We start from the raw sequence: 24323 nt of genomic DNA, 5'->3' as shown, positions 1-24323 counted from the left end.
ACTGCAGGGTGCTCATCCAGTCGCAGCTGAAGAAATAATGATAGGAAAATCCAGATGGCTGCACACCAAACTGAGATCCAAATGCCTTTATTCGCATAAAACCATGAAGAACATGAAGAGCACTATGTGTACAAGCAAGGCAGGAACGACTTGCATGCTTCGCACACAAATTGTGCTTTATCAAAGTTATATATTTACTCAGCTTGACATCATCTTTTATATTTTACCAAATATTGTGTGTTATATTGTGTTTTGTGTTCATTAAATTCATTGACGTGTATTTTTTCCAAAAATTTGCATGTGAAAAAACGCAGCACTAATACTGTGTGACATAAAAAGTTGCAACACCCATTACTTTATTTTCTAGGGCCTGTACTTTAAAAAAAATATATCATGTTTGGGGGGGTTCCAAGTAATTTTCTAGCAAAAAAAATATGATTTTTACGTGTAGAAGCGAAATGTCAGAATTGGCCTATGTGTAGTAAAATGGTTAAAATGCATGCATGCAAAAAAAGTCTACTATACTATCCTTTTAAATGTAAACACAGCTGGATAAGTTGTACGTTATATTGTCCCTTTTTTGTTTTTTTGTTTTTTAATATGAGGAAAAATAAAAATAAAAGAAAAATCTACAAATGGAAACATCAAATATTTTGCACCAAATATCAGCCATCTTTGGCTTGCCTTTCACTAGCGGAGTTAGATTCCTTTGAGGCGTTCAGAGCAGCATGCAGCTGGAATGTGATATATTTAGGAAGTATAAAAAACGTGTTAATGTGATGATAGTATTTATAACGGTGCTGAAGGGTTATTAAAATGGAGTCAAAGTGTGGAGTGCATCCACGTGCTCACAATTACTTCCATATGTTCCACATTACAATTGTTTACGTTAAACTTGTCTTGTGCTGCAGCTCCTCCAAGTGGCCTGGAAAACCAGGTCACCAGCTAATGGCTGTCACCGAACACCGCCGAGCATTATGTACAAAGCCCTCGTCTAGGAGACAGATAATTCCCATGGCTCAGAGGTTTGCAAGGCCAGGATGCATTAAGTAATGGATTGATTTGAAAAGCACTTTCCTGTAGGGCATCCAGGATGTGTCCTTGTAGCAAAAGATATAGAGATCTATAGCTCTTTTCACCAACATTAGAAGTAAAGTGAAGGGTCTACATTACCACATTGCCTCTGCAAGCAGTCTCCTCGCTTATGACCGTTAGAGCACAGATGGTGTGCAGCAAACAATATTGGCCAGTAATCTGTTTGTGCCCTAGAAGATTAAGAAGCCGTCGGGCTTCTATGTGAAACCGCTCATATTTTCACAAAATTAATTGTCTGCAGTATATGTTTTCTAAACCGTCACGCCATTCCGATGGAAAAGAACGCAGAGATGGTGCAATTTAATTTTGTATCATAATCATCCAAACCTTCCTCTTTAATTTTTTTTTTGTATTGAGTTTTTTTTCCGGCATTTGTCCAGGCTTAGCTTAGGGTTGTCCACTTAGTACAATTTTAGCAGGGAAGTAACTCATTAAACTGCTCGGAACGTCAGTCATGTGAGTTGGGATGGATCTTCAGGCAAATGAAGGAATGTATTGTGGCCTTGTTGAATGATCTGGGAAAAAAAATTATAAAAGTATTTCCGTGTAAGTTGAAGAGAAATGCAGTGAAGTGACTCGAAGAGACTGGAACTAAAAAAAGAAAGATTTGATTTGCTTGAATGCGATGACCCTCTAGAACAACGATGATGGATTCCAGGGACTACGATCCACAGGATGAGTACAAGTCACCGTTCAACTTTGACTGTGGGGTCAATCGGAATTATCTCTTCCTGTCACCTCACCTGAGCAACACCCCCCCGGATTCTCCCACACGGCTAAGCACTGGTAAAATGTAATTTACTTTGTAGGACTACCATGAAGGTTCCAAGTGTTGCACTGTGTGCATGGATCTTGGGTGCTGCACCGTGTGCATGGATCTTGGGTGCTGCACCGTGTGCATGGATCTTGGGTGCTGCACCGTGTGCATGGATCTTGGGTGCTGCACCGTGTGCATGGATCTTGGGTGCTGCACCGTGTGCATGGATCTTGGGTGCTGCACGGTGTGCATGGATCTTGGGTGCTGCACGGTGTGCATGGATCTTGGGCGCTGCATGGTGTGCATGGATCTTGGGTGCTGCACTGTGTGCATGGATCTTGGGTGCTGCACTGTGTGCATGGATCTTGGGTGCTGCACTGTGTGCATGGATCTTGGATGCTGCGCTGTGTGTATGGATCTTGGGTTTTGTGCTGTGTGCATGGATCTTGTTATCCTTAAAGTATAACCAAAGGCCAATTTTTTTGTTTTTTTGTTTTGGATAGATTGGGGAGGGATTAGAACACCCATCAGGATTTATTGCTGTCTGTGACCCATGTTAAGATGATTCACTCTCTCTGTTTGTCCTATTGGCCAATATAGAGAACGAAAGTGAAAAAAAAATCCCAAATTTTGGGTTGTCACAGAACGGAGGAGCAATCTTCCAAAAGGGACACTAGTTCTGGTGACACCGTGGAATTTGCTCATGTCAGAGAAATTTCTTCTTACTTCCTGTTTTGTCTGTTAGACAGAAAGTGAGAGGAAATCTCCCCAGTGGACACATAGACAAAATACTCTGTCCAAAATGACTAAAAAGGTTTTGCCTATCGTTCTAATTTAAGGGTGATGGCAGATTAGAACTGAGTTCTTCTAATATAATCTCAGAGCACAGATCTGTAAAGCTTCCAGGCTCTTTCTCTCTAAGAAACCATTTAAAGCCTCTGATTTGTACTTTTTTGGTCTGTTAAATATGCAGTTGAACTTGTTTTATATCTGTTTTGTAAGTGCATAAAATACCTCTTGACCCTGCCAGAAATTTTATGAGTTGATATCTTGTGCTTCCTGCTACTATCTGCTGACCCTCATCAGTTAGCACTGTTCTCAGCTCTCTCTGTGAACTATAGAAAACATTACCCCTATGTTATTGAAAAGAGGAGCAGGGGCATATCTACCACGAGGCAAACAAGGCATTTGCCTTGGGTGACATTTTTCAGGAGGGCATTGTCACCCCCAGGCGACTGCTATTTGGCCAAATAACAGCTACAGTGCAGTTGTCCAGTTCTGGGAGGGTGTCTAATGACGTCCTCCCAAAACTGCTCCCCCGCCACACTCTGTGATCACTGTGTACTTTGGACAGAGCTAATCACAGATCGGGGTAAAAAGCAAATCACAGCGGCTCTTTACCACGTGATCAGCTGTGTCTAAGTGCAGCTGATCATGATATAAACACACTTGCTGGTTATCGGCACTCCTTTCCTCATGCTTTCACAGTGCGAGGAGAGGAGAGAGCTGGTAACCGGCCAGTGTGAAAGGGGACATCTACACTGATAATCAGTGCACTGATCATCAGTGTCTTGATTCTAAGTGCAGCCCCAACAGCGCCTATCAGTGCTGCCAATCAGTGCCGCCTGTCAGTGCCTCCTCCTCAGAGCCCACCAGTGCCACCTCATCTGCTGCCCTGCTGACCCCTTCCTAAGTCCCACTGATCCCATTCTCTGCCCCACTGACCACATATGTGGCACTTGGACAAATCATATCTTAGAATCTGATGAGGAAGCTGTTCACTGTGAATGGCTGCAGCTTCCTCATCAGACCCTGAGATAAGAACAGTATACCGTGGTTGGGATGGGGCAGATTTAGATGCAAATTTGGTTTTGTGCTGCCCTAGGCAATACTAAAAATACACCACTGCAGAGGAGGCATTCTGTAGTTCTGTCCTGGGGTGACAACACTGTTCCTCCATAGTTCAGAGAGTGAGCTTTGTCTGAATGTATATTCCTTCTTGGATCTTGGTGTCCTTTGTGCATATCTTCCAGATCGGTGCAGTAATCCAGAGAGAACCTTTGCTGTAATAAAGACCAGCTGCTGCCACTCTCTCTCCCTGTGTGGGATGACTGGTCATGTCTCCGCCCCCTCTTGTCGTTTTCTGCAGGCAGCCTGTAGTGGGCGATGTCACAAGTTAATATCTGCTGTTGTAAAGAGATTTGATGCACAAAAAGTGTATTTTTTTAAATTCTTTATTTCAACATTTTATCATATTCAAAGAGAGAAAAAAAGGGGAAAGACCAACTTTGCCCCCCCCCCCCCCCCCCCCCCAGCAGAGCAAGGTATACCTATACAAAAACAAATTTTTTTTTGCTTTACACATTTCCCTTTCTTCCCTCCCTAGCACCCAGCCCCCTCCCCTCTCCTCCACCCCTCTTTAGAGAAAAGAAAAACCCCTCCCCCCCCCCTTACCCCTACAACCTAAACACCTCACTGTATTTCCTCGTTCGTTTGAATATTTTCCACCTTTCCCACCTCATGTAAAATCCCCGGCTTCCTCCCTCCTCACCAACCCTAAGCCCTTCTATTCTATATATTTCATCTATTTTATCTAACCATTCTTTTATTTTGAGGCTATCTACTTCCTTCCATATTTTTGGGATCAAGCTCTTTGCAGCATTGATCAAAATGAAAAAGAGTTGCTATATTCTTTTAATGGGGTGTCTACCGCATGGAATAGACATACCCAGGGGTCTTCGGGCATCTGGATACTAGTTATCTCCTTTATATACCTTAGTATTTACTTCAAATAAGTTTTGATCTTTGGGCAATTCCACCAAATATGGGCCATAGTCCCTATTTGCTTACATCCCCTCCAGCATTCCATAGTTTGCCCCGTTTGATATTTTGCTACTATGTCCGGTGTCCTATATCACCTAACTAAGCACCTCTAATTTATTTCAATCATTCCGATGTTTACCGAGGATCAGTGTACCAATTTTAATAACACAAAAAGTGTTTAATAACACTTTTAATGGCTTTTAAAATGGAACTTTACTCTCCCAGTCAACATTGGTTATTTTTAATTCTCATGCTGCTAGCTTTCGTTAATAGATAGGAAAGTATATCATATTTACTAGTTTTAAACTTTTTTTTATTACATTTCTTCAGTTGCTTCCTGGTTTCCAGCCTAGGCATGTGATGTCATACATCCCAGGAGTCTTCAGGAAAGGGGAGGGTTTTTCTCAGCTAAGCACTCTCTCCTGCATTCATGCTTGAGCTAAGGGAAGATGGACTCCAGGAAGTAAATGCTACATGAATCATTTGCCCTTAGTCATGATGACCACAGCCAGAAATGCTAGGGGGTGTTTTTCAATGTGATTTCTCAACAAAATAAAGCATAAGCACATGCATGGATGGGGGAGAGTTTGGTTTGAATATTAAAAATGAAAAGAAATAAAAAATGAAACGGTGCTTTTGGTTTGTGGCGCTCAGATGCGGTGAAGATCTGCATTAAGGAGTGTATAAAAATAATTTTATGTACCAGTAGTATTTTGTTACTTCGTAAACCGAGAAGCAGCATTTTGCAGGAAAGGGTTAATCATCCCTTGCTTTTCGGAGCAAGACTATATTTCTTTTTTATTTAAATGCTGCCGCTGCTGACTTGCAAGCGATGATTTGAGATGAAACCATAATTTTACTCTGGGTCATTTCATTAGCATTTAAAGATGACAGTCTCTTCACAGTTGCTGGTGAATAATTAGCAATCACGGGGCACCTGTATGAAACGCGAGATTAAAATTATTTTCCCGCTAATGAAATATTAAAATCCACAAGTGCTGACCTGTCATGTGTGCCCGCATATCATTGGCTATTGGTTTTTGGCCGGGTTCTCGGTCCCCGACAGTTGCATTGGCTGGCTAAGCGTACATTTCATTTCTGAAAACCATTCCTGGAATATTAGTGGCAGTCCCTGGGGTAATTGTACAGTGTAATCTTCCTACTATGTTTATACTAAATGACGTAATCTGTTCTGGGTCAGCTCTAGGAATTCATTATATGATCCCTGCCTGCGGCAGTTTATATTTGCTGTATAATTCATGAAAGTCTATAAGAAGCGGTAATCCGATTTCCATCTATCCGCCGACTCCATTTGTTTATAGCTAGAAAGACCCTGTGCTTGGCACCCTGGCATTTCTCAGGTTTATGGATGGTTTATGCAGGCAGATGAAGCCTTGGTTGTAAATTCGGAATTATCTGTTGTATTATTATATCGTTGTTTATGTTTTATTAACATATATAAGTTGAATATTTTTTTTTTTTTTGTGGTGACTTTGTATTTCGTTTTTATAGTGCTTGCGTTTGGATGTGTGTTTAACCACTTCAGCCCCAGAAGAATTTACCCTCTTTCTGACCAGAGCACTTTTTGCGATTCAGCACAGCGTCTCTTTAACTGACAATTGCGCAGTCTTGCGACGTTGTACCCAAACAAAATTGATGCCCTTTTTTTCCCCACAAATAGAGCTTTCTTTTGGTGGTATGTGATCGCCCCTCAGTTTTTGTTTTTATTTTTTGCGTTATAAACAAAAAAAGACTGACAATTTTGAAAAAAAATAGCTATTTTTTTTTTACTTGTTGCTATAATAATCACGCAAAAATATATATAAAAAAACACATTCCCCCCCCCCCCCCCTCAGTTTAGGCTGATATGTATTCATCTACATATTTTTGGTTAAAATCACAATAAGCGTATATTGATTGGTTTGCACAAAAATTATAGCGTCTACAAAATAGGGTATTGTGTTTTTGTTTTTTTTATTAGTAATGGTGACTAGCTGCGATTTTTATTGTGACTGTGACATTATAGCAGACACATCAGACACTTTTGACACTATTTTTGGACCATTGTCATTTATACAGCGATCAGTGCTATAAAAATGCAGGGGAGGGGTTAAACACTAGGGGGCGATCAAGAGGTTACCTGTGTCCTAGGGAGAGATTCTAACCGTGGGGGGGGGGGGGGGGGGTGGGCTACCACTCGCATGACAGTGATCACTGCTCCTGATGACAGGGAGTGGTGATCTCTGTTATGTCACAAGGCAGGACGAGGAAATGCCTCGTTTACATAGGCATCTCCCTGTTCTGTGGCTCGTGACACAATTGCCGGGAGACCGGACATTGAGCCCGCAGGTCCTGTGGGCACGGTCACGCTGCATGCAGTGGGTGCGTTTGTGCCCACTAGCCCTGCCAATTTAAGGGGATGCACAGGTATGCCCATTTGCCCACCGCTGCCATTGTGCCGACGTATATTGGCGTGCAGCAGTTGGCAAGTGGTTAAATCATTTGATCTCCGAAAGGTTTACCTCCCCTTCATGATCAGGCCATTTTTTGCGATATAGAACTGTGTTATTTTAACTGATAATTGCGTGGTCGTGCGACACTGTACTCAAATAAAATGTGTCCTTTTTTTTTTTCTCACAAATAGAGCTTTTTTTGGTGGTATTTGATCACCTCTGCCGTTTTTATTTTTAGAATAAAGAAAAATAAAGAATAAAAGACCGATAATTTTGGGGGAAAAAAAATGTTTTACTTTCTGCTCTAAAACAAAAAAATGTCTTCTTCAATTTAGGCCAATATGTGTTCTGGTACATATTTTTGGTTAAAAAAAAAACAATAAGCATATATTGATTGGTTTGTGCAAAAGTTATAGCGTCTACAAACTGTTGGATATGTTTATTTTATTACTAGTAATGGCTGCAATCAGCGACTTATAGTGGGACACTAACTGACACTTTTTGGGGCCAGTGACACTAATACAGTGATCAGTGCTAAAAAAAAAAAAATGCACTGTCACTGTACTAATGACAATGGCTGGGAAGGGGTTAACATCAGGAGTGATCAAAGGGTTAACTGTGTGCCTATCCTGTGCATTCTTACTATCTGGGAGTTTCTTTTATTATTATTATTATTATAATACACAATTTATATAGCGCCAACAGTTTACGCGCTGAGATACTTTGCTCATGAATTTGAGGGGTCTTCAAAAAGTTTGTGCACTTTTATATACTATAAAAGTAAAAAAAAGTGTGGAAACTTTTTAAAGATCCCTGAGAAGGCATAGATCCATGTTCCTGCTTTGCAGGGACACAGGATCCACGCCTTCCCTACTGATAGAATGACAATCTGCACTGTTTACATAGGCAGATCGCCGCTCTGTACAGTCGGTGGGAGTCTGCTGTACCCACTGCTGGGCTCCCGCTGTATGTGTAATCACAATGGGAGCGGGACGCCGGTGGTGCATGTGTAAGCCCCAGACTCAGAAGTGTCAGATCACTAGGTACGTGATCTGGCACAGAGCGGCCGCTGTGCCGCAGTATATCTGCGGTGGGTGGTCAGGAACTGGTTAAAAGGTCATTCTGCCAAAAATAATTAAAAATCCGATTGCATATGTGTGTAAACTTCTGCTCACAAACATACAAATCTTGTAGCTTGAATCCCCAAACACTCATAACGCCCACTTCTGACCAGACAGATTCCCACATCATTGTGTGGCTGTCCTTACTAGACAGAAGCCAATTGGCAGCAAAGTGAAATTCAAGATGTTTCACAACCGATTCCACCGTGAAAAACTATTCACCACCAAAATCTAAAATCATGGACCTCAATGCTATAAGAGGTAGAGGTGCACCAGATAGAAATTTTGGTGCTGAAACTGAAACCGAAAATGCAGGATACACTTGGCTGAAAGCCAAAACTGAAAATGACAGTTTTAAAATAATATATATATATATATATATATATATATATTTTTTTTTATATATATAATAGCATTATATTTGATTTTCCGTCGGCCATTATCACCACCTTTAGTGCAAGAAAAGCTCAAGAAAAATGCATCCCTTTAAATTTTATGTATGTCTTGCCATGCTTAATTGCACTTTATACACTTTTTTAGATATCTGCACTTTCAAATTAGACTTGTTTACTAATTTAATTGATGAGTTGTTGGATAAGTCACATTATTAATACTCATGCGACTTTAAGGTTATGGTCGCATTGAGTATCATTTTTGTTATTTAGATTTTCTTCACATAATTTATATATATTTTTTTGGTAAATTATATATTCTTTCAACACGGATGTAAAAAACTATATTAGATAAGGTCACACTTACCATATTTGTGTCTGAATCGCAAAAGGTCAATCTATGCGATTTTAGCAGAGGTTACCGTTTTGTCTAATTTTGTACAGAATTAGAGCTAATGGGTTCTAAAGGATTGTATTGTATTTTCCTTTGACAAGGAGTCAATATCTTCATGTGGCAGTAACTGGATATATAAGATTATTATTTGAGAGACAGGTTAGCTCTTATGCCGCATACACACGAGCGGACTGTATGGCGTACTTAGTCCGTTGAAACACATTTCAGCGGACAATCCGCTCGTGTGTGGGCTTCAGCGGACTTTTTCAGCGTGCAGTCTGGCGTACTAAGTATTTCGGTTTTTCCGAAATTCTGTCCGTCGTACTTTGGTTTCAGCGGACAGTACGGTCGTCAGTATGCTAGTTCGACGGACTAAGAATGGCGCATGCCCAGAAAGGATTTACACGGCGGAATGGTGCTTTGCTGTGTCTTGGACTTCCTATTTCTAGTCCCGTCGTACGTGCTGTACACGTCATCGCGCAAGCTTTCGACGGACTGTTTGTGCATCCGTGTGTGGTCAAGTCCGTTCAGTGGAAACTACGACCGATTGTCCGTCGGATTGTATGACGAACTAAGTATGCCATACAGTCCGCTCGTGTGTACGCGGCATTAGAATAAGTTGGTGCGTTATTGGATTTGCTGGCATTTTTAGGGTTTCCCACCAAAATACACTCTCCTTTCAAGTATTTATAATTATTAATTATTATTTTCTGATAAAAGGTAGCGCCAGATACCCCAGTTGTTTAGGTTTTATTTATTGTTGTGGAAACCCCGTGTGGGGATTTTCTTCATTTTGGGGGGGCTGCAACCTAAAAATATACATATATACATATATATATATATATATATATATATATATATATATATATATATATATATACATATATATATATACATATATATATATATATATATATATATATATATATATATACACTTTTTTTGAGTTCATCACCTGGGTTTGTCTATCCTACACCTAGAACTTATTAGTGCGGTTTCTCCAATATTTATAATACTCTTGCCATGCTTACTCGCACATTATGCCCTTAACTTGCAGGGAGAAGATTTTTTTGTTTTTTTGTGGTTTACTACCACTTTAGAATTCACTGAATACAGATGGAAATTCTCAAAAAATCTCGGAACAAAAATATTTAGCACTAGCTCCCAAAAGAGCTTGTTGCAGTGTATTAATGCATGTTAGATCACGTGTTAACTTTTGTTGCTTTAGGACGTCCTATTAAAGGTGCATGCACCATTTTTTGTAATGCAGCACAACACAATGCATGGTGGGGCATTACTGTGTGTTGTGGTGTTCTATAACTCATGTGCCAGAATGCGTCGGGGTGCCATTGAATGGGCCCTAAATCATACAAATTACAGGTTTGCAATATTGTATTACATTCACTTGTTTACTTACAAGTTCTGATAATGTAAACGCATCACAAGGTTCAAATTTGAAATCTGCTCATGTACAGCCAGTCATCTGGTAATTTAAGGAAAACAGAGTTCCAGGACTTACTGGGTAAAGCAAGGCAGAGGACAGTGATCATGTGGAATAAGCAGTAAATTGCAGCAACTAAATTTCATCACAAGACTTCAGCCTTTTGGAATTGGATCAGTTCAAACTGAAGTTTACACTGGATTGGGACAAACCAACCTTGTGTCCACTAAGTGTCACCATTTTGTCACTGGTTTAACCAATCAACTCAGGTTCCTCAAATGAACCAAGTAAGGCGTTCATGTGGTTCCCTATTACCAGATTAGTAAACACTAGTTAGATTGCAATATGCCTGTCTAAGTAAACCCCCATCAACTCTGTGCCTTATCTCCATCAAAGCAGATTTACTAGTGTTGACTATACACTGGTAGATTGTTGAAAATGTTGTTTGTTTTAAGCCCCATACACACGATCAGACATTCTGCCAGCAAAAGTCGGATGTGAACTTTTGGTCAGAAATTCCACACAAAATACAAAAATACAAAAATGTATATGCTCCATTGGACTTTTGCTGGAAAAATTCCAGCCAGCAAAAGATTGAGAGCAGGTTCTCTATTTTTCGGTCAGAAAAAGTTCTGATCGTTAATTCCGATTGTCTGTACAAATTCCGATGTGTAAAATTCCTACACATGCTCGGAAACAGTTTGACGCATGCTCGGAAACATTGAACTAAATTTTCTCGGCTTGTGGTAGTGTTGACGGTTGAAAGTTCAGAGAACTTTTGTGTGACCGTGTGTATGCAAGCCAAGCTTGAGCGGAATTCTGTCAGAAAAACCATCCAAGTTTTTTCTGACGGAATATCCGCTCGTGCGTACGGGGCATTAGAAACATTTTCCACCCTGCTCATTCAAATTTTGTTGTCTCTCTGGTTGAAAACAAACGTCAATTTGAGCCCTAAGGATTCAAAAATCGAAATGCTTCTAAATAAAATTTACTAGTGAATGATTCTTATGTGGACAGACTGGTCTGCTTTCTTCCAAACTACAACAATGGTTTAGCATCCAGCTTTGAAGACCAATATTTCTAATCTGCCATGCTCTGTAAATGGTCATTTTTTTTCCCACAGCTGTCCAAAAAGTAATAAGTATATTCCTATATATTTCATAACTTTCAATAATCATGTTGACATTAAAAAATCATTTAAAACTGACAGAAGTTGTATTTGTTATCATGCATATAGATTTGCTGAAACCTGAAAGCGTACCAGAAGGGGAAGATGTAGCTGCGACATTAAAGGACACGCTATCAGATGAAGAGCAGGAAATCCTCAGAAAAGAGCTGGAAAAGGTAACCAATGAGGATGGGTTCAATTTTGTTATTGTAATATTAAATCTGATTAACTCCAATATAAGCAATGGAGCTGAGAATTTAGCTGTTTGACTGGAGCTCCGGGAATGAAAAATCTTTACCATTTGCAGTGGGTCACTCTCCCCACTGCAAGGGTTAACTACTTTTTTTACCTAGGGCAGCAGCCTCCAAACATCCTAAACAAAGGTCAAGTTTACAGTCCTTCAGACTTTAGGAGGGCCGGGCTGGGACCAGTGGGAGTAGAAAGGTCCTGACATCAGTGGCAAAAAATAATGCCCTACTGTTTGTTGCAGTGAGAGTAATTAAGACCCATTATTGGTTTAGGTTGGAATAACTGTGCCCCATCGTTGATGTCATTGGGCCTTATAGTTGTTGTCATTGAGAGGAATTGTGCCCCATTGTTGGTGTCAGTGGAAGGAGTTTTGTCCCATCATTGGGGTCATTGGGCCCCATTGTTGGTGTCAATGGGTGGAATTTTTCCCCGTCATTGGACCCCACTGTTGGTGTCAATGGGAGGAATTTTGCCCCATCATTGGTGTCATTGCGCCCCATTGTTTGTGTCAGTGGGAGTAATTTGGCCTCCTCGTTGGTGTCATTGGGTGGAAATGCACCCCCTTCATTGGTGTCAGTGGGGGGGAAATTATGCCCCATTGTTAGTATCGATGGATGAAATGGTACCCCAAGGGCTAGATAAAAGCAAGCAAAGGGCCACACCTGGCCTGCAGTTTGGGGACCACTGGCCTAGGGGATGATGAATATGGTGATATAATTACTTTATTCCTCACTCCCACAGGATTCCTCCTCCTTTGTATGACTAGCTCCCCGAACCCTCTTCCCTTTGCTGCCCCACTGGTCATAGCTCTCTGATGTCATCCTGTACAATGCTGGACCAGAAGTTTTATGGGAGGATGCAGTGGGTTCATCACAACCCAGGACAGTGGACAGTGGACAGTGGAGCAGAGTGCCAGCTGCCAGGAAGGCAAGGAATAAGGTAAGTATATCACTTTATTCATTATCCTTACTGTAAACCTGGCCATAGATGGGTAGAATTTCTGATGAAAATTCTTAGGAAAAGAATGTTCTAAGAAAGTTTGTTAATTTCTCTTATTAGTGGGTGAAATCGATGTTCGTTTTGGACTACAGTGGTGAGAAAATGCAAAGGAGCAGCATGGAAATATTTTCTCGAATGAATAAATTTCTAACTGCAAACTTAAATGTTAAAAGCAAAATCTTTCTAACGAAATTCGAATGTTCTGGGAGTTTTTGTAGGAATTTTCCTAAGACTTTTTTTTTTTCTAAGGATTTTCATCTATGGCTAGCTTAAGAGTAAAGATTTTTCATCCCCACAGTTTAGCTTTAAGCACATTGGATGTTTGCACACAAAATGTACCTTTTGCAAAAAATAGCCATATTCGTAACATAACATTTCATTACCTTTCAGGTAGAAGAAGAAATACAAACACTCAATCATGTACTAGCCGCAAAGGAGAGGCGTTTAGCGGAAATAAAGAGAAAGCTTGGAGTAACTCCTCTGACTGAACTGAAGCAAAACATTTCCAAAGGCCTACAAGATGTTGCCTCCACCAATGTGTAAGTTCAGTTCTTTCTGTGCAGTGCGCCGGCTGCTGGCCACACTACACTATATAACCAAAAGTATTGGGACACCTGCCTTTACTCGCACATGAACTTTAAGGGCATCCCGGTCTTAAGCCTCGTAAACACGATCAGCTTTTCTGACGGGAAATGTGTGATGACAGGCTGTTGGTGGAAAATCCGACCGCGTGTATGCTCCATCGGACAATTGTCGGATTTTCCACGGACAAATGTTGGATGGCAGGTTTTAAAATTTTCCACTGACAAATTTCTGTTGTCGGATTAGTCAGTATATAGTAATCAGAATTTGAGTACAGTAAAACCTTGGATTGCAGCATAATTTGTTCCGGAAACATGCTTGTAATCCAAAGCACTTGTATATCAAAGCAAATTTCCCCATAAGAAATAATGAAAACTCAGATGATTCCTTCCACAACCATTTATTCATAAGTCCTTCAGTTAATAGTCCATATAAAAAGATTACAGCAATGTGATAATTTGTTTAACCATAAAATGTCCATCCACAAATGGCAGACTCCACAAGGGGATTAGAAGCAGAATCCAGCAGGAGCTACAGAGTATAAAAAAGAAGAGATGGATTCTTCTTCTAATCCCCTTGTGGAGGCTGCCATTTGTGGATGGACATTTTATGGTCATGATTACAGACTGGCAGCCTCTAAGTGTAGCAATATGGCTGCCAGTCTGTAATCATGACCGGGAAGACTACCCTGCAGTAGAGTGATCTGAAAGCGAGGCTGGAAGCGCTCGTGGAGCGCAGAGTGGAAAGAATGAGTTTGATGGTGGGGAGGAGGACGGTCTATGTGGACAGCTTTACCCCAGATGCCTGCATACTTAGATGTGTCTGTTTTAATCGTCAACCATGAGAGTTGCTAAATGTTGTACCTTCATTGAATGTAACCATATTGTTACACTTAGAGTCACCTCCCTTCTCTTTTATACTCAGTTGTGACATGGTGGTACTTGTATATCAAGACATCACTTGTTTATCAAGTCAAAAAATGTTGCTTGTCTTGCAAAAGGCTGTCAAACCAAGTTACTCTCAAACCAAGGTTTTACTGTATCAGAATAAAAATGAGCATTGACTTTCCAAGATCCAGTGAAGGTCACACAATGATAGCAAATGTTGTTGGGGTTTCCTTTTTTAATGCATTTTGTTTCTACAGTACCCCATATATATGTTGTGGCTATAGATATTTACACTGGTCCGAAGATTAAATGGTCTGTGAAGGAAGACTCTTGCATCAGCACCATCTTCCTTAAATTAGACAGATGGTGGCTTATTCCAATAGCAGCGTATCCACTTGCAGATTATTTGGAGGATTTAGTCTAGCCACGTGATATGAACGATGTATGGGACATGGTTAGGGCAAGCTGAGCTCAGGGTCTGTCACAAATATTTTTCAGGAAATCAAATCTCACAGAAAGCTACGAGGTCTTCTCATTTATGGCTTATGTGATTTGCTGATGCAGGGCAAACCAACGGGTTTTCTTAACCGCATCACTATTAGCACTTCTGCCTTGTAGCACTGGGGTCTTCGGTTGAATTCCCAGCCAGAACACTAGCTGCATGGAGTTTGCATGTTCTCTCCCTGTGCTTGCATGAGTTTTCTCCAAGTACAATGGTTTCTTCCCACACTCCAAAGACATGCTGGTAGGTAATTGGCCCTTGTCTAAATTGGCCCTGGTATGTGTGTGCATGTATGCATGCATGTGAGTTAGGGACCTTCCTATGCTCAGGGATTGATATTATTGTATAATACGTAAAGCCCTGCATAAATTATCGGCAATACATAAATACCTGTAACAAAAATGTAAGCTGAACATACTTATTATCCTTTTGCTCCATTGATGTTTTGTTTGACTGTAATGCTGACCCACTGGCGTCGGTGCTTTCTAAATATGGAGCACCACACAAACCCTACCTACCTAAACCCATACAGTCATGTTTCCTTATATCAATAATTTTATTGTTTTCAGGTACAGAAAAACCTCGGAGACCCTATCCCATGCTGGACAGAGAGCCTCAGCAGCCATCTCCACAGTTGGCTCTGTCATTACGAAAAAATTGGAAGATGTAAAGTAAGTATGACATCAGGTCAGATAACTGAATTCTGTATTTACATTCATATTATCACAAGATGTAGGTATTTTGGACACATCTTGCAAGTATAAACCTTCTCCACATAGAGGCGCTGTCCAGTCTTTTATAGGCCTCAGCTCCTTAAAGTGGAACTATAAGCAAAACTTTTTTTATTTTTTTTATTTTGGAAAGAGAAAGGGAGGCTTATAAACCCTCTCAGATTTTTTTTTTTTTCACCATCTGTGTCCCATTTGCGGAGATTTACCATCACTTCCTGTCCCATAGCCAAACGTGAAATGAGAGAAAATCCTCCCCAATTAAAGAGGTTGTCAAAAGGTTTTTTTTATCTTAATGCATTCTATTCTATTCTATTCTAAGAGATCAAAAAAAAAGGGGGGGGGGTTTGGGACTTTAAATGAGTCACATTATATGTACCTCCATCACGGGTATGGGTACGTAACCAAAAAGGGGGGTATGTGGGACTTTAAATTAGGCAATTGACTTGTGGAGGTAGAGTGGTTGGTAAACATTATTTGTAACAATAATATGAAACGGATAAAAAAAGTATTTTCATATATCTACACATACACGTGACATAAACGTAATAGATACATATATGGCAACTTGGCAGCACATAAGAGATAGTAGGTAATGATAGGGTATAATACAAGTTATTTTCTATTAACAGGCATTGGTAAACCATATGCAACAGAGTTGCTGTAAGATAGATGCACATACACATGAGTGGTTACAAACTACTCAATGAATTTTAAATGTATAAAAGATATATATGGGCCAGTGAATCGGTAGTAAGTCGGGCTTGACTGAGCATCCCATGGAAACTTGACGCGTTTCATGGCTATCTGCCATTCATCAGGAGTTGGGTATAGAAGTAATGGGTATAGATGTAAATACAAATGGATATGTAATATTAATTAATATGTCCTACCCCTTTAAGGGGAGGAAAGACCTCATGGGAAGAAATAAATCTATACTCACAGGTCGGCTATAACACTGTACATGGCTGGCAGAGAGGAAGATGGGGCCCCAAATGGTTGTCTGTTCCAGAGCTGAGGCGAGGGACCCCACCCCAGCCAGGAAAACATACACATGGCATGCCCGACTGCCACAACACATGAAGAGAAATCTTTGCAATGGGACACAGATGGCGAAAAAAAATCTGACGAGTTATACCCCTCCCTTCCTCTATCCAAAATGGGGGAAAAAAAGTTTTGCCTATAGTTCTACTTTAACTTACCTTTTAAGCTAGGTTCTCTTAAAAATCATACTCGCCTTCCCAGCGGATACAGGGTTGTCCTACAGCAATCTGCTGTTCAGGTGTCAAAACCTCTAGCTCCACCTCTTCAACCAGCTGCATCTTCTGGGTTTAGGCAGCCCAGCCCCTCTGAAGCATTGATGCCTGTAGCTCTGCCTTGCTGGCTGCTTTGTGAATGGGCACATGTGTCTTCCTTAGATATGTGATGAGGGCCCACCTGAAAGAAAAAAAACTGAAGTAGCCCTCCAAAAAAAGAATACACTGGCTATCATTATTGCAGAGGGGGGGAAGTCATGAACTCTGTTAGGTTGTGGAGTAAAGTTCTGCTTTAACCACTTCCGGACCGCCCACCGTCGTTATACTTCGGTACTTTGAAGAGGAATATCGTTGTTAAGACAGCAGCTAGCTCCCATAACCTTGGTATCTTCTTCTTCAGAGGTCGGTCCGCTTTCAGATAAAAGTGGTCTCTGCGGCAGATTCATTGCAAGATCACTTTTATCGACGGTGGGAGGGGGGTCTCACGCCGCGCTCCGGTACCCTCCGCCGCTTACCGGAGACGATCGGATGTTTTCCCTAGCCTGATATGGAGATGAGTGAGGGGAAGACTTCGAAAATGTCGCTCCTGCCCATAGCGCTTAAAGAGCCATTTAAAAAAAAAATAATTAACCACTACAATACAGGGCACTTTCGCCCCCTTCCTTCCCAGCCCAATTTTCAGCTTTCAGCGCTCTCGCACTTTCAATGACAATTGCGCAGTCATGCTACACTGTACCCAAATGAAATTTTTATCATTTTGTTTGCACAAATAGAGCTTTATTTTGGTGGTATTTATTCACGACTCCATGTTTTTTTTTTTTGCGATATAAGCGTAAAAAAAGCAGAAATTTGGGAAAAAAATATATATTTTCTTTTTTCTATTTTAAAAAAAATCCAATAAAATCAAATTTTGTCATAAATATAAGCCAAAATGTATTCTGCTACATGTTTTTGGTAAAAAAAATCCGTTAAGTGTATAATAATTGGTTTGTGTGATCACGGACATATGTACGCAAATGATCATGTACATATGTGTGCAGGTGATCATGTATGTATGTGTGCAGATAATCATTGGAACATGTGATTTTAGTGGGACATATGTGGGGGACATGTGTTTTATTATTTGGGGACATGTGTGTTTTGGGGACATGTGTGCTGACGTGTATTGTGGTGACATGTGTGTTTACACTGTAGGTTTATACTAGACTGGTGATCAGTGAGTAAAAAGCTGTAAAAACAGCTCATACTCACTGATCATCAGCCGGCTGCAGCGATCTACTCTCCTCTCCTCAGCGACGACTTCCGTGTGAGGAGAGGAGAGCCGATTGCCTAGCAACCGGCTGTTTGTTTACATCGCATGATGGCCGTGATTGTACACGGCCATCATGTGATCAGGAGGGTCAATCACCGAGCCCTCCTGCCGATCCGAGGTGCGCCGTGTCCGGGTGACACGAGCGCATCGGGATCGCGCCACTGCGCGGGCACGCACGTGCGTGATCCCCCTCCTTCTGATGGACATTCAGGAACGTCCAGTCAGAAGGAGGCGGCTCCCACCCGGCCATATATGTACATTGGCCGGGTGGGAAGTGGGTTAAATAACATTTTCTTTTTTTTTTTTTCTTTTTTTATTGCATTTTAGTGTAAATATGAGATTTGAGGTATTTTTGACCCCAGATCCCATATTTCAGAGGTCCTGTCATGCTTTATTTCTAGTATGGGATGTTTACATTCCTTGCAATAGGAATAAATAAAAATAAAAGGTAAAATAAATAAGAAAAAAAAAATGTCAAACGTGCCGTGTCCCGACGAGCTCGCATGCAGAAGCGAACGCATATGTAGTTCGCGCCCGCATAGGAAAATGGTGTTCAAACCACACATGTGAGGTATCGCCGCGATCGGCAATAATTCAAGACCAAGACCTCCTCTGTAACTCAAAACATGCAACGGGTAGAATTTTTTTAACGTTTCCTATGGAGATATTTAAGGGTAAAAGTTTGTCACCATTCCACAAGCGGGTGCAATTTACTCGGCGTAACATTATCTTTTACAATATAAATAAAAAAAATTGGGCTAACTTTACAGGTGGGGGGGGGGCAGATAACTCTAATGGGGACACATATCTGGGGGGGGGGGTCTGATGGTGACACTAATGTGGGAGGAGGCTGGTGGCTCTTATGGTGACACCAGGGACGGACTGACAACTCATGGGGCCCCTGGGCAATAGGAGATTATGGGGCCCCCCAGACAATCAGAGATTATGGGGCCACACAGTATACACAAACACGCACACACAGTATACAATCACACAGTATACACATACATGTTTTTATTGGCTGAGAAGGTACTGGAGAGGTGGGGCAGCTATAATCTCGGAAATTTTAGACCAAAAGGATGTCGGTAAGGGACATTTCAGGGACAGATGTAAAAAAAAAAAAACACAAATTTTTACATACTGTCCCTGGTTTTACTGAGGCTGGCAACCCTGATGGGGCCCCCTAGTGGCATGGGGCCCTCGGGCAGTGCCCGAGTGGCCCAATGGTCAGTCCGCCCCTGGGTGACTCTAACATGTGAGGGGGGGGGGCTGATCGGGACACAAAATTGTAGGGGGTTGATGGCTCTAATGGGGACACAAATATGCGGAAGGGGAGTGATGGCTCTGATGGAGTCACAAATTTGCAGGCAGGGGTGGGCTGTGATGGGGACACAAATATGCGGAAGGGGAGTGATGGCTCTGATGGGGTCACAAATATGCAGGCGGGGGGGTTCTAATGGGGACATCAATTTGTGGGGATACCCTGATGAGTGATGGGGACATGTATGTAAAACATCATGCACGCTGGAAGTTTAGCACCGCTGCATGATGCGCCAGCGTTTAGGTGCCAGCAAAGAATACAGGAGCACCATCCAGTCCTGCTGTCAGCAGTAAGTAAAATTCTATTCTATTCTTCTACTATGGATCTATAAATGATTTTTCTGGTCCACGAATGTGTGTAAAATATAGAATGTGGCCCTTGAAGTAAAAAGTTTGGAGACCTCTGCTCTAGGGTGTTAGAAAAAAAAATGTATAACGTTTTGGGGTTCTAAGTAATTTCCTAGCAAAAAAAAATGTTTTTAACGTGTAAACAAATCTCAGAAAGTGGCTTGGTCCTTAAGTGGTTAATACGTCAAATGAACTGGCAGACTAAATGAAGAATCATTATTCTATGAATACAATTTTTACAGAAATGTATTATTTTATTTATTATAGGTACAATTTACTTTAGTGTCTTATTGCAGGTCATTCTACTGTGTTTGTTCGTGTTTTGTTGTATATATTTGTGCATGTATACCCTACCAGATGGGTAAAATTAGGTTTTAACTGCAGTAAGATTTCCATACTACTGCCAGAACCTGTAGTGCTTGAATGTACTTTATATTTGATAGAAAAAAAAAATCTCTCCATAAACTAAGCTACTAACACACGGTGACATTTTCATTTAGATCAACGTTCTTTAGCTTTTTGCAGCTTGTAATCTTTATTCTTTCAGTTCAATTTGGACATTTAATTCACAAAGAAATAACTTTGTGTTCAGTGTAGTCATCTTGTGTCAAAATCAAGCTGAGTGTTGAGAAATGTGAAGACCATGTAATAATACTGTCACAATCATTAACTGAAGAGTATTCATGAAGTGGGCAAGTTGCCTGATCATAGGTCCATAGGAGCCCAAGTGACATCCACTGGTGTTTGCAGTCAGTACAATGATTCAAGCATTGCTTATCCAATCGGGCATTGTAGGGCAGTACATGCAAACCATAATAAGCACAAGTGACTGCCAATTTAGCACATTAGTAATAGCACAAATGTTCAAATTTTTTAGAGATTCTTACCATCTGGTGGGTTACCGGTTCTCATTTCTACAGAAGAGAAAATTATCTTTTCACTTGGAGGTGTCTCGGAGTTGCATAGACGAGATCAGGGTTTCTCAACCAGGGTTCCTCCGGAGGTTGCTGGGGGTTCCTTGAGTAATGAGAATTTCTGCCTCTCAGATAAGTTCCCACTGACACCATTGATCTTTTTAGCTATCTGTAAGAGGGTAATTCTTCTCAGTGACCCCAAGTGTAAGGGGCATGCTTACCACTGACCATCACACTAATGTATCATGAGTTGTAGACTTAGTCATTTTTAGCAGGGGTTACCTGAGACTGGAAAGTTATTTCAAGGGTTCCTCTGTGTTGAAACGGTTGAGAAAGGCTGGCCTAGATGAAAAGGCTGATGTCCCATACTATTTTAAAACATCTGCTAACCAGTGAGTGTTCTGATCCTGGCCATACATCTGGGCAGTGGTTCAGCAGTTTCATCCATTTTCAACCAACTTTGGGCCAAAAAGCAGAGCAAGGCATTATCCCACCAACATTTTCTGTTGGGAATGTAAAATGAGCACAACTGCTGGTGGTAGGTTGTCTTGATCTGTTTTTACTAGCAAAAGCTGATTGAAATTTCTAGAGTGAGAGAACCGAGCTATCGAGGTGTTTGATGGCTCGGCTCTCGGTGAAGAGGCGGCAGGGGACAGATGCAGCATCGGACCCATGTTGCATCCACCTAGGTAAGTATGAATTTGGGATAAAAAAAAATCCCATACATCTCTTTTAAGGCATTCTATGCCTTAACCACTTCAGCCCCGGAAGAATTTACCCCCTTCCTGACCAGAGCACTTTTAGCGATTCGGCACTGCGTTGCTTTAACTGACAATTGCGCGGTCGTGCAACGTGGCTCCCAAACAAAATTGACATCCTTTTTTTTCCCACAAATAAAGCTTTCTTTTAGTGGTATTTTATCACCTCTACAGTTTTAATAAAAAAAAAAAAAAGATAGCGACAATTTTGGGAAAAAAACGCATTATTTTTGACTTTTTTGCTATAATAAATATCCCCAAAAATATATATAAAAAACTTTTTTTTTCCCTCAGTTTAGGCCGATACAAATTCTTTTACTTTTTTGTTAAAAAAACTGTTTTTTTTTTACCAAAAATATGTAGAATACATATTGGCCTAAACTGATGAAGAAATTTTTATTATAGTAAAAGTAAAAAATATTGTTTTTTTTTTCAAAATTGTTGGTATTTTTTTTGTTTATAGTGCACAAAATAAAAACTGCAGAGGTGATCAAATACCACCAAAAGAAAGCTCTATTTGAGGGAAAAAAGGGCATTTTGTTTGGGTACAACGTCGCACGACCGCGCAATTGTCAGTTAAAGCGATGCAGTGCCATATCGCAAAAAATGGCCTGGTCATTAAGGGGGCTGAAGTGGTTAACAGGGAGGGTACATGTGAGTGAAGACAAATTTATTATCTTTCAAACCTGAAAGCTAGCATGGGGCTTTCCCATCTACCTGCAGATGTATACAGATGGAGAACCTTATTTTATTTAAAGTGGTTCTGCACCTTTAAAAGCCAGCAGCTACAAATATTGCAGCTGCTGATTTTTAATAAATTGACACTTACCTGTCCCAGGGTCCAGCGATGTCTGTGGCAGATGACGAGCAATCGCCCGTCTCTTTGCTGCCCCCGCCGCCATCCTCTGTCAGGGAATCGGGAAGTGAAGCATTGCGGCTTCGCTGCCCGGTTCCCTACTGCGCATGCACGAGTCGCGCTGCTCGTCTCTGCTGGTCCCCGCTGTGTCCTGGGAACTGTGTGTTTCCCAGAACACAACGGGGGGGGGGGGGGGGGGGCATCTGCGGCGGTCTTGTCCCTAAAGGAGGTGCAGATACCTGGATTATCCAGGTAACTGCACCCCCCCTCCCTCCTGAAAGGTGCCGATTGTGTCACCGGAGGGGGGGAGGGATCAGATGAGCGGAACTTCCACTTCAGGGTGGAGGACCGCTTTAAATATTAGAGAGCCAAATGAAAGGGGACTGAACTTCCTCTTTAAGAATGATGGATTTGTAGATCTCTTGCTATTTTTAAAAACAGAAAGTAAATAATAATTATGCACCAGCATTCACAGTAACCCTGAACACAAGCATGTAATATATTGCAGCTTACCAGTTCATAGATGTGATGGCTGCATTCGTTTTCCGTTTTAAGGCTTTTCCCCCATTTTCACCTGATGTTCCTGTGAATAACATATCCTCTCCCTTCATGTCTACACACATTTCTGCATTGTATCTCTGCCAAACCCCCACCCCCGTGCTCAGTGGAGCGCTGAGCTGTGGAGGGGGCGGGAGCATTCGGCTCAGGCTCTCAGTGGCTCTCTGAGAGGCTAAGCCAGGTGCTGGTCCAGGCATGTGGGCGGATCCCGACCATATGGTCACGATCCTTCCTGAGCCTGCACTGGCTCTGTGACATCAGCCGACAACAAGCTGCACTCCTGTGAACCACAGGAGAGGTAGGCTCGGTTCACACAGGGGCGGCACGACTTGCAGCGCGACTCACAGATGCGACCTGCACACGACTTCAGCGGCGACTTGCAAAACGACTTCTGTATAGAAGTCAATGCAAGTCGCCTGAAGTCGCCCCAAAAGTAGTACAGGAACTTTTTTTCTAAGTCGGAGCGACTTGAGTCGCTCCTATTAGAATGGTTCCATAGTACAGAACGGAGCGCGACTTGTCAGGCGGCTAAGTCGCCTGGACAAGTCGCCCCTGTGTGAACCGAGCAGTACAGCCAAACCGGCTTTGGATTAACTTCTGCTTTAAACGTGTCTGCCTTTTGTTCATTTCCATGAACTGTGAAAAAATGGGACTAGTAGTTTACCCAATAAAGATAAGGTTCTTTGTGCTTTATTTTATAGCTTTAAGCTGGCCATAGATAGATTGAAAATTTTGATCCATCTATAGCCTTTGCTGCTGGAGAGAAGTCAAATCGAACGATGGGCTTCTCTCAAACAGGAATGTTGGAAAGTTTTTTCTTTTGATCAGCGCATGCAGCCAATTGACTGTAGAACTGATAAGTGTATTCTGACAGTAAAGAAGTCCTTGCTGACAGAATGCAATAGCACAGAGGGTAGGATTCATCTATTTATCTTGCGCTTGTGTGGACGGGAGAATCCAATTGTTTTTCTTTAATCAGCCCGCTACCTGATTTAAAAAAAAGTCCATCTATAGCCAACTTAGGTAAAAGAAATTCACACGATTCCCCCATCAACACAGATAGTGCTGACAGGGGAATCCCTCCGGCGGGGGGAAGCCGTCCCTGCTGGGAAAAGACAGTGATTTATCGCTGGCAGCTATACCTGCATCTAACGATAATCATAAGAGAATCCAGTAGGCTGATTGTACTCAAGTTGATTGATTGATTGTTCAACTTGGTACATTCAGCCTGCTCATTAACGGTTCGAATTCTGCCGAATCGGCCAAGATTCGACCCTTGTATGGCTGGCCTTAATCTTCAGTCAAGAGTGCTGACTCCCTTTCTGCCCCCCTCCTCCATTCATAGAAGCTGTACTATAGCTCCCATCAGTGAAAAGCTCCCTATGATTGGAGGACAGGTGGATGAATTGA

At 41.5% G+C, this 24323-nt stretch overlaps 1 protein-coding gene across 4 annotated transcripts in view; it reads left to right on the top strand.

Moving 5' to 3' along the window:
• The window catches only part of TPD52 (tumor protein D52), a 305089-nt gene that overhangs the window by 129200 nt on the left and 151566 nt on the right, over positions 1-24323 (top strand). Inside the window, exons 1-4 of one of the 4 annotated variants that reach the window (XM_077492920.1) lie at positions 1170-1881; positions 11714-11820; positions 13283-13431; positions 15433-15534. In XM_077492920.1, the coding sequence (XP_077349046.1) occupies positions 1740-1881; positions 11714-11820; positions 13283-13431; positions 15433-15534 (500 nt within the window). In that variant the 5' untranslated portion in view covers positions 1170-1739. Of the gene's footprint in view, positions 1-1169; positions 1882-11713; positions 11821-13282; positions 13432-15432; positions 15535-24323 lie in introns of those variants that run through there. The other 3 variants (XM_077492924.1, XM_077492921.1, XM_077492923.1) reach the window with 3 other exon arrangements.

The sequence above is a fragment of the Lithobates pipiens genome, unplaced genomic scaffold (assembly GCF_037356315.1).
Source record: "Lithobates pipiens isolate NorthernLeopardFrog02 unplaced genomic scaffold, aLitPip1_a1.2 Scaffold_19, whole genome shotgun sequence".
Classification (NCBI taxonomy): Eukaryota; Metazoa; Chordata; class Amphibia; order Anura; family Ranidae; genus Lithobates; species Lithobates pipiens.
Note: the sequence above shows the minus strand (reverse complement) of the source record. Positions and strands in the feature narration are given on the sequence as shown.